Source organism: Stegostoma tigrinum, chromosome 34, assembly GCF_030684315.1.
Source record: "Stegostoma tigrinum isolate sSteTig4 chromosome 34, sSteTig4.hap1, whole genome shotgun sequence".
In the NCBI taxonomy this organism is placed as follows: domain Eukaryota; kingdom Metazoa; phylum Chordata; class Chondrichthyes; order Orectolobiformes; family Stegostomatidae; genus Stegostoma; species Stegostoma tigrinum.
Window position 1 is genome coordinate 26,092,643 of NC_081387.1, and position 10,950 is coordinate 26,103,592.

General features: G+C 45.9%; 1 protein-coding gene across 1 annotated transcript in view; it reads right to left on the minus strand.

The window, feature by feature from the left end:
* Positions 1–6,782, minus strand: part of LOC125450601 (uncharacterized) — a 506,390-nt gene extending 499,608 nt beyond the window's left edge. Inside the window, exons 1-5 of the mRNA XM_059639630.1 lie at positions 6,408–6,782; positions 6,069–6,164; positions 4,238–4,471; positions 507–529; positions 298–413 (exon numbers count right to left, since the gene is read on the minus strand). Of these exons, the coding sequence (XP_059495613.1) occupies positions 298–413; positions 507–529; positions 4,238–4,471; positions 6,069–6,164; positions 6,408–6,782 (844 nt within the window). The remainder of the gene's footprint in view (positions 1–297; positions 414–506; positions 530–4,237; positions 4,472–6,068; positions 6,165–6,407) is intronic.
* Between the last annotated feature and the right edge of the window lie 4,168 nt (positions 6,783–10,950).

Sequence of the window (10,950 nt, forward strand, 5' to 3'; positions counted from 1 at the left end):
CTTCGGTCAGTCTTACAGTGAGAAGAAATAGGTATTGTGTGTTCAGTTCGTTATGTTTATGAAGTGGGCAGTAACATGAGTAACCACCAAATGCAAACACTAATAACCACTGAAGCCAGATTATATGTAAATCTGTGAAATTACAGCACTGTAAACACTGTTGTTAATAAACTTCAAGAACCTATGCTTTGTGGTACACATGATACAAGTTAAAGCAGAGGCCAGTATTCAGATCATAGCTTCTACTCATAATCATGAGAGCGATTAAATAGCTGGTGTCAGGAAGCTCACACCCACCTGTATTAATCACTGTCAGCATCTTTTTCCACACTCTGTACTGCAGGGAACCAATGTACCTGCCCACGTTTATTAAAGGGTAAACCTTCTGTGGCTCTGGGAGAGTTTCCTTCACTCTGAAAAAGGAGATAAAGGTTAGTGTTGGATCATTCCACAGTGGGGGAGGACTATTTTAGGAATAAAAATCAAATCAGAAATGTAAGCTTTACCTTTCCTGTGTATCGGTGAATTTCTGTGGACCAAGAACAATTTTCACAGTTACTCTAGAGAACATTTTAACACCAAAGGCAACGGGCAAACTGGAGTCAGTAGAAAAGTACATTTTAAATAAGGGAAGTGATTGAACAGCATCAACCTGTCCTCAATTCAATGTCACTTACTCCACATTACTGGCTCCAGTTCAGAGCACTAAACATGAGGGAAGATATGAAGGTATTAACAGAAAATGCGAGAAGGTTTATGAGAATGGGTTTCAGGGATGAAGATTCCCACACGGCAGCTGGTAAAACACACCAGTGGAGACATGTGGAAAGGTTTTCACATGCAGCAATGGTCTGGAACATACTGTGTGAGAGTGTTGGGGGTGGAGGAGGTTCACACGAGTGGTTAGGGTCTGGGACGTACTGTCTGAGAGTGTGGGGTGGTCTGGGGTGCAGGTCCAATCAATGCATTCAAAAAGGAGTTGGAGTATTATCTCACAAAAAAAAATGTGCAGGGTTGTGGGGCGAAGACAGGAGAGTGCCATTCAGGGAATTGCTTGCTTGAGGGACAGAGCTCATGGTCTGAAGTTGCTGAAGGCTATAAAGCACCTGAGCAACAAATGGAATTATTTGTCCTTAAGCTTCTGAAGGGCTCCATTGGAACACTATGGAAGAGACTCTGAATTGGGATAGACTAATGTCTTTGTGCAGTGTTAATGTGTAAAGGTTGTGTTCAAATGCAGCTGGACTCCTGCAAAATCATTTAGGAGAAACAAGACAGTTCATCACACAAACCTGAAGACCAAACTCAACAGTGAATCAGAATGACCAATAGAAATATGGAAGATAGGAACATGAGGAGGCCATTCGGCCCTTTGAGCCTGCTCCACCATTTATCACAATCATGACTGATTATCTAACTCAATAGCCTAAGCCTGCTTTCTCCCCATAACCTTCGACCCCATCACCTCATGTGCTATATCTAGCTACATCTTGAATAAATTAAATGTTTTGTTATCAACTACTTCCTGTTGTAATGAATTCCACAGGCTCACCCGTCTCTGGGTGAAGAAATGTCACTTCATCTCCATCCTAAATGGTCTATTCGAATCCTCAGACTCTGACCCCTGGTCCTGAATACACCCACCATCGAGAACATCCTCCCTGCATCTACCCTATCTAGCTCTGTTACAATTTTATAACTCTCTGTGAGATTCTGCACCTCCGCACCCCCACCAGCCCCCCAACACCACCACCACCACTCATTCAACTCAACTCCAGAGAAAAGAATCCGAACCTCGTCAATCTCTCAGCATCCATCAGACACGCCATCCCTGGAATCAGCCTGTAAACCTCTGCTGCACTCCATTGAGAGCAAGAACATCCTTCCTCAGAAAAGGAGACCAAGACTGCACACAATATTCCAGGTGTGACCTCACCAAGGCCCTGTACAACTGCAACAACACATCCCTGCTCCTGTACACGAAAGCCTCTCACAATGAAGGCCAACATACCATTTACTTCTTTAACACCTGCTGCACCTGCATGCTTCCCTTCAACGACTGGTGCACAAGGACACCCAGGTCCCACTGCACACTCCCCTCTCCCAATTTATAGCTGCTCAGGTAGTAATCTGCCGTCTCATTTTTACTTCCAAAGTCAAAAACCTCTCATTTATCCATTTATACTGCATCTGCCATTGATTTGCCCACTCACCCAACCTGTCGAGATCATGCTGAAGTATCTCTGCATCCTCGTCACAGTTCACCCTCCCACCCAACCTGGTATCATCTGCAAACTTGGAGATGTTACATTTTGTTCCCTCATCCAAATCATTAATATATATTGTGAATAGCTAGGGTTGCAGCACCAATCCCTGTGGCAACCCACTAGTTACTGCCTGCCAATTTGAAAATGACTTATTAATTCCTGCTCATTGTTTCCTCTCTGCCAACCAATTTCCGATCCATCTCAAAACACATCCCCCAAACCCATGCACTTTAATCTTGCACAATAATCTCAAAGGCAATTCATCACAGTATTTCTCACTTATTGTATCACTCTGGTAGCTATTCAAAGGTGAACATGGAGATAAAACAAGTGCTGTGGTTTGGTGTCTCATTATTGTGGCTGTATTTTGGTTCATTAATACGTAACCTGAAATCCTGAACCACACAGAATGGATTATAATGTCAAGGATACTCATTGTGAATCTTCTGAGCTCAGTGACCAACCAGTTGAGTGGCAACTCCATTGCCAGAGAGACTGGGTTTCAGCTGAGATGTTAAACTGAGGTTTCTCTGTTTGTATGAGTGAAGGGAAAAGATCACAAGATACTAATCCAAGAGGAGGACTGGAGTTCTCCCAGTGCCCTGGTCAACATTTATCCCTCAGCCAACACTATCACCACCGACTAATTAGCATTTCAATACACAGCAGAGAATTAGCTACAGAGATAGCAAGAACTGCAGATGCTGGAGTCAGAGATAACACAGCGTGGAACTGGATGAACACAGCGGCTCAGGCGGCCACAAAGGAACAGAAAAGTTTACATTTTGGATCAGGACCCTTGTTCAGAAATGCAAAAGCTAAAATAAGTTCTCAGAGATTTACTGAACTTAGCAGGTATGTCATAAAATCAAATTGACTCTGATATAAATGTTTGTCATAAGGGGTCACACGCCTCCCATTGCCTGAACATTTAATGAATTAACCGGTGGAAGAAAGCTCTATCTGTCTGTGTATCTGACCCTGTAGAGAGTTCTCTCTCCTGGGCAGAATCATTACAGTGCCAGCCAGGGATATATTAAACATGGTACAGCCTGGCTAGGCACTGCACTGCAGCTCCCAATGTCTGACCAGCAGCAGGGCAAGAAACGTACACTCGGGGAGAATGGTCTGACTATCCTGAGTGTTTCTCATTCTTTATGAAGCCAATTTTCCTCATTGTTTCAGCTCATTGAAATGTTTTCCTGTAGTAAACATGCTACAGATTGTGTCATTTCCATGTTCAAGACAGCTGATGGTGTTTCCCTCCTGAAGGTTGCAGGAACAGCAACTCATATTCCGCTTGGGAACCCTGCAGCCCAATGGTATCAATGTGGATTTCACCAGCTTCAAAATCTCCCCTCCCCCCACTGCATTCCAAAACCAACCCAGCTCCTCCCCGCTTCCCTAACCTGTTCGTCCTCTCACCTATACCTTCCTCCAACCTCAAGCTGCACCTCCATTTCCTACCTTCTAACCTCATCCCACCCCCTTGACCAGTCCATCCTCCCCGGACTGACCTAACCCCTACCTACCTCTCCACCTACACTCACCTTCACTGGCTACATCCCCGCCTCTTTGATATGTCTGTCTCCTCTCCACCTAACTTCTCCTCTATTCATCATTGATCGCCCTCCCCCTCTCCCCCTACTTATTTCAGAACACTCTCCCCATCCCCTTTTTTCTGATGAAGGGTCTAGGCCCAAAACGTCAGCTTTTGTGCTCCTAAGATGCTGCTTGGCCTGCTGTGTTCATCCAGCTCCACACCTTGTTATCTCAGATTCTCCAGCATCTGCAGTTCCCACTATCTCTGATGGTGTTTTTGGGTGTGAGACAGAGAAAACCAAATGTCATTGGTCATCGGTGTGCTGTTACTCAGTCGGGTTTATAATCTACGTTTCGATGACAGAATCTGCAATTCATAAAGACAATCTCAAATAAAAGAGGCAAAGTAAAGAAAAATAAATAGTTACTGTTAAAAATGTGATGCTGTCCTGTTCCCTTAGTTGTTGTTCAATATCTTGAACAGTGGCTGAAAGTGACGAGATTTCTTTCGTTATCTTCTCAATCCTCTCCTTCATCTCTTGACTCTTTTTCTCTTTCTCCAGTTTCAGATCTTTCAACACAATCCTCTCTTCCTCACGGAGAAACTGGTAAAGTTTTTCAATTTCAGCCTTAATCTGTTTCTCTGTCTTTACACCTTGGTCCTTTGGGGCATAATTATCAGATTGAACAAAACAAATTAAAATGTTGTTCTATCTGAGAAACTTTGAACAAACTGGGAATTTCTTGAAATCAAATCAAACTGCAGCCCATTTCAGAATTATTCAGAGTTATTCAGAATAGCATTTCCAATCTGGTTCATTCTCAATCAGAAAATTTGAGATTTATTCAGATACATGGATAATCATTCTCTAATGGAGTGAAGACTAACATGGTTTTACAGAATAGCTAGTAATTGATTAAGATTTCTGAAAGCTCGTACAGCTCATGCAGATTTTTTTCATTTGTGAATATAGAAGAGGAAAACATTTCCAATTTAATTCCAAAAACAAATAATTTACTGTTTTGTTTTAAATACAATGCAGATTATTCTCTAATGCAGTGAAATTACATTAATTTATCCTTCTACAGAACTGGTAACAGATTACCAGACAACGATTCACCCAGCTGACGGGGCGCTAATTAGTGAGAAAATTGCCAATTAAACTCACTGAAGAGTAAAGCAAACTGAGGGTCTCGACTTATAGATTCAGTGGAAACATCTTCTCCTTGATTGCCCAATCATACCCTTTTGTCATTTGTAAGACCACTTCACCAAGTCACCCGTCAGCCTTTGCTTTCCTAGAGAAAAGCCTATTGAATAGAAACATGTAAAATTAGGAGCAGGAGTAGGTCGTTCAGTGCATTGAGCCTACTCTGCCATTCAATGTGATCTTGGCTGATTATCCAACTCAATACCCATTCCCACTTTCTCACCACACCCTTTGATCCCATTAGCCCTAAGAGCTATACCTAACTCCTTACTGAAAGCATTCAATGTTTTGGCCTCCTTACCTTCCTGAGGCAGGGAATTCCACAGGCTCGTTCGCAACTCGCTCACCTCAGTCTTAAATGGCCTGTATTCTGAAGCTCTAACCTTAAACTGCAACTGTAAGGGTACCCTCATCATCAGGAACATCCTTCCTGTGTTTAGCCTGTCTCACCCTTTTAGGTTTTTATAGGTTTCTGTGAAGTTGTCTCTCATTCTTCTAAACTCTGGTGAATATCATCCTAACTGATCCAGTCTCTCTTCATATGTCAATCCAGCCATGGAGGAATCCAGGTTGTTGCACTCCCTCCATAGCCAGAACATCCTTCCTCAGATAGGGGGACCAACACCGCACACAATACTCCAGGGATGGAATTACCAAGGCCCTGTATAAATACATCAAGACATCCCTGATCCTCTAACCAAATTCTCTTGCTATGAGGACCAGCAACTATTTGCCTTGTTCACTGCTGACATGCTTACTTTCAGTGACTGCTGTACAAGGACACCCGGGTCTCAATGCACCCCTCCCCCCTTTCCTAGTCTATGGCCATTCAAATAATAATGTGCCTTCCTGTTTTTGCCACCAAACTGGGTAGCCTTACATTTATCTGTGGTATATGGCATCTTTCCTGAGAGGTGTAAGCTCTCAGTTCGGGCACAATCCTCGTTCCCTCTGCCTCTATAATTTCTGTAGGGCTGCCACAAGGCCAGAGTGCTGCGTAATATGTCATTCTGGACAGGTTATAGAACAATGCAACATCGGAATGTACCTGAATGTGAGAAAGTGTTTGCTCGTAATCACTTTTTACAGCTTCACATTCATTCTTCTTGTCCTGGACTGGCTTCAGGAAGGTTCGCAGTTCCTCCTGAACAAAAACACCAATTAATTTGTCATTGGTTTCAAAAACACGTATCCCAAAGTTACTGTGCCGATAACATTCAGATTCGGACAGCTGTCGGGCAGCAAGACAAATGGTATTTCACTCAAAGACTGAGTATTTATATAAAGATGGCTTAAGTACAGGGAAGCTCTCAAACCCAATTTCCTGAATTTTCCATGTTCAGGATTCCAGCATCTGTTTCTGTTTTTTTTCTCGGTGTCTGCTCACCTTCGACTCTTCGGCAGCTTCTTCCATAGGCAGCACCTCGTGGTTCTGATGACTTTTTGATGTCTGACAAACGAGGCAGATCAGGCGATTGTCAGATTTGCAAAATAATTTAAGCTTCTCCTTGTGTCGGCTGCATTCCTGCTGAATTTCACCGCCTCCGCCGCTTTTCACAAATGTCTCCACGATGTTGGAGAGAGTGCGGTGCGGTCTCAGGGTCCTGGAGGAAGTCTCCGTTCTACAGACAGGACAGCAGGCAGTGTCAGCTTTCTCCCAGCATTGGGTTATACAGGATCGGCAGAAGCTGTGATCACAGTCGAGTAAGACAGGATCCTTATACAGATCATGGCAAACAGCACAGGAAAGGTCAGCTTCCATCTCGAAAGATTGATCACTCTGCAGTGGCTGTACTCAGCGTTAAGCGAAATATTTACCCAGTGTATTTCCTGATTCCAGTAACTGCAGTATAAACCACAGGCCAGAAAGGGGCAGGGAAAAGTGAGTAATATCAGTGGGTTGCTGATGAACAAGTTTGGTTCCGTCGTATTACCCACGGAATAAGAACACAGGAGCCAGGGGGAAACAGTTGAGCCCCTAAAGTCTGCTCTGCCATTTAATACAATTTCACCTCAGCCACTGTCCTGCACTCTCCTGCCTGCTCCGCATAACCCTTCAACCTTTTACGGATTAAGAACCATCGTATCTTCTCCTTAAACTTACTCAATGTCCCGACATCCGCCACACTCTGGGGGCAGTGAATTTGACAGTTGCACCGCCCCGAAAGACGCAATGCCTCGTTACCTCTGATTCAAATCTGTTACTCCTTATGCTAAAACTATGGCCTGTCACTCCGGATTAACCCACAAGAGGAAACATCCTCTCGACAACTTTGTCAATCCCCTTTAGCATTTTATACAGCTCAATCAGATCTCCTCCCATTCTCCTAAACTCCACAGAGTATCAGCCGAAACTGCTCAACCTTTCTTCATGAGGCTAACCCTTCATTTCTGGAATCAATCCCGTGGACCTTCACTAAACTGCCTACACCGCATTCCTCCTCAAGTCATAGGATCAAAACTGCGCACGTATTTCAGGTGAGGTCTCACTAATGCCTTATGTGGTTGCAACAACATTTCCCTACCTTCGTACTACATTTCTTTAGCATGAAATGCCAAAATTACATTTGCTTTTCTGTAACCTGCCGTACCTGTACCCCAGTTTTCTGCGATTCATGCACCAGGACACCCAGATCCCTCTGTACCAGAGCGCTCTGAAATTTCTCCAGATTTAGAAAACAGAATGCCTTTCCACTCCTCTGGCCAAAATGGATAACCTCACGCTTATCCATGTTAAACTCCATCTGTCAAATTTTGGCCTGGTCCGCTAATTGATCCATTTCCATTTGAAAATTGCTTAATTCTTCATTGCACCTTACTTCTACACCCAACCACTTTAGTGCCATCTGCAAACCTGGCTATTGTCCATTCTACCCAAGTTACCAACATAGATTGTAAATAGTTGGGACCTAATTTCTGAACTCTGTGACATATCACTAGTTACATGTTGGCAACCAGAAGATGGCTCATTTATACTGACTTTCTACTTCCTACTGGTTATCTTCTTTCCAAGATAATAAATTACTTCAACCCTCTGTAATTTTAGATTTTATTGCCGCGTGTATTCAGGTGCAGAAGTGTGGGAGTCCGCTGAAAGGTGTATAATGTCGCCACAATGTAGTTACAAAAACAAGTTAGGTACAAAGTAGGAAGAGAAACTAGAGTTAGAAAGATAAGCATTACTTCACAGAACAGTAGAAGAATGAATAAATAAGTAAATAGTTTGCATTAAAGTCTTCTGGTCGTTTAAACTAAGAAACTAAAGGAATAAGTTAAAAATTCAACAGTCTTTAATGAGTCCTCCCCTTATCTCGCTCTCCAGGAGATGGGAGATGATGGCCTAGTGGTATTATCACTGGGCTGTTAATCCAGAGACCCAGATAATTTTCTGGAGACCCGGGATTGAATCCTGCCATGGCAGATCATGGAGTTGGAATTCAATTAAATATCTGGAATTAAGAATCTAATGATGACCATAATCCATTATCGATTGTCAGAAAAACCCATCAGGTTCACTAATGCCCTTTTGGGAAGGAAACTGCCATCCTTACCTTGTCTGGCCTACATGTGATTCCAGACCCTAGCAATGGGGTTGTTTCTCAACTGCCCTCTGAGCAATTAGGGAAGGGCAATAAACGCTGCACTGCCCTCATCCTGTGAATGGATGAATAAAGGAAAATAAACCTTAGCTGTTAGTTCTTGATGCTGCCAGTGCAGATACTGTGTCTGCTGTTGAAACTGCCACCTCTCCAATCTCCCCTCAGGAACATGCTCGGGCAGGACCCGCTCACACACTGAGCCAAGGCAGCACCAAAAGCCACCAAGAGACCAGCTGACACACCACAGAGAGACCAGGCTGAGAGCCGCCGCAAGGCACCAAGAGACCAGGCTGAGAGCCGCCGCAGAGCGCTGAGAGACCAGGCTGAGAGCCGCCACAGGGCACCGAGAGACCAGGCTGAGAGCCGCCACAGGGCACCGAGAGACCAGGCTGAGAGCCACTGCAAGGCGCCGAGAGACCAGGCTGAGAGCCACCGCAGGGCACCGAGAGACCAGGCTGAGAGCCACCGCAGGGCGCTGAGAGACCAGGCTGAGAGCCGCCGCAAGGCGCCGAGAGACCAGGCTGAGAGCCACCGCAGGGCACCGAGAGACCAGGCTGAGAGCCACTGCAAGGCACCGAGAGACCAGGCTGAGAGCCGCCACAAGGCGCCAAGAGACCAGGCTGAGAGCCGCCACAGGGCACCGAGAGACCAGGCTGAGAGCCACCGCAAGGTGCCAAGAGACCAGGCTGAGAGCCGCTGCAAGGTGCCGAGAGACCAGGCTGAGAGCCGCCGCAGGGCACTGAGAGACCAGGCTGAGAGCCGCCACAGGGCACCGAGAGACCAGGCTGAGAGCCACTGCAAGGCGCCGAGAGACCAGGCTGAGAGCCACCGCAGGGCACCGAGAGACCAGGCTGAGAGCCACCGCAGGGCGCTGAGAGACCAGGCTGAGAGCCGCCGCAAGGCGCCGAGAGACCAGGCTGAGAGCCACCGCAGGGCACCGAGAGACCAGGCTGAGAGCCACTGCAAGGCGCCGAGAGACCAGGCTGAGAGCCGCCGCAAGGCGCCAAGAGACCAGGCTGAGAGCCGCCACAGGGCACCAAGAGACCAGGCTGAGAGCCGCTGCAAGGTGCCGAGAGACCAGGCTGAGAGCCACCGCAGGGCACCGAGAGACCAGGCTGAGAGCCGCCACAGGGCACCGAGAGACCAGGCTGAGAGCCACCGCAGGACACCGAGAGACCAGGCTGAGAGCCGCTGCAAGGTGCCGAGAGACCAGGCTGAGAGCCGCCGCAGGGCACCGAGAGACCAGGCTGAGAGCCACCGCAGGGCGCTGAGAGACCAGGCTGAGAGCCGCCGCAAGGCGCCGAGAGACCAGGCTGAGAGCCACCGCAGGGCACCGAGAGACCAGGCTGAGAGCCGCCGCAGGGCGCTGAGAGACCAGGCTGAGAGCCACCGCAGGGCACTGAGAGACCAGGCTGAGAGCCACTGCAAGGCGCTGAGAGACCAGGCTGTAAGCTGCCACAAGGCACTGAGAGACCAGATTGGGACTCACGACGAGTCATTGAGACACCAGGCTGAGACAACACCAAAAAAAGTGGGGAGGAATGAGAAAAGAGGGGGAATAAAGAGAAGGAAATGAGAAATAACAGAGGGAGCAGAGAAGATCTGTTATTTTGTACATTAACCATTTCATGCAGCACCTTTTGAAAAACCTCCTGGAAGTCCAGATGTACTACTTCTGTATGATCCATCCTGCTGCTTACACCTTTGAAGAACCCTAGCAAATTAGTTAACAATTATTTATCCTTCATAAAACCATGCTGACTCTGATGAATTATGTTTTGACAATGGCAGGCATTAAACTAACTGGTCTATAGTGTCCTCTTTTCTGACTCCTCTCTTTTTGAATAAGGGCATTATATTATTGAATGTGACACCATCACCCAGTCTGGTCTGGCTTTAATACTGGCCCCATAAATAGAAACATTTTTGTCTGTTATGCTAATAAAGGACAAAAACAGGGCAGCTAATCTGGACAAAATTAATTTAACTTTTGTTCTGTTCGGATTCTAATTACAGCAGGAGTGTAATTGAAGAAAGCTATTACAGTTTATTTAAAACAATAAAATACTTTTAGTGTATCGCAAAACATCAAAGGGTTGTGTAACAAAGGCTATGGGTGCTAAATTGCGTTGTGTAGTGGTCAACTTTTAGATGCGATATGGCCACATAAAACTCCGAAATGGGATGCAAAATGTGCTTGCCCAGTTCCTGTGGGTAACTCATACACCGAGTCATAATCATAGTGTCATACAGCACAGAAACAGACCCTTCAGTCCAACCAGCCCATGCCAAATATAATCCCAAACTAATCTAGTCCCGCCTGCCTGCTCC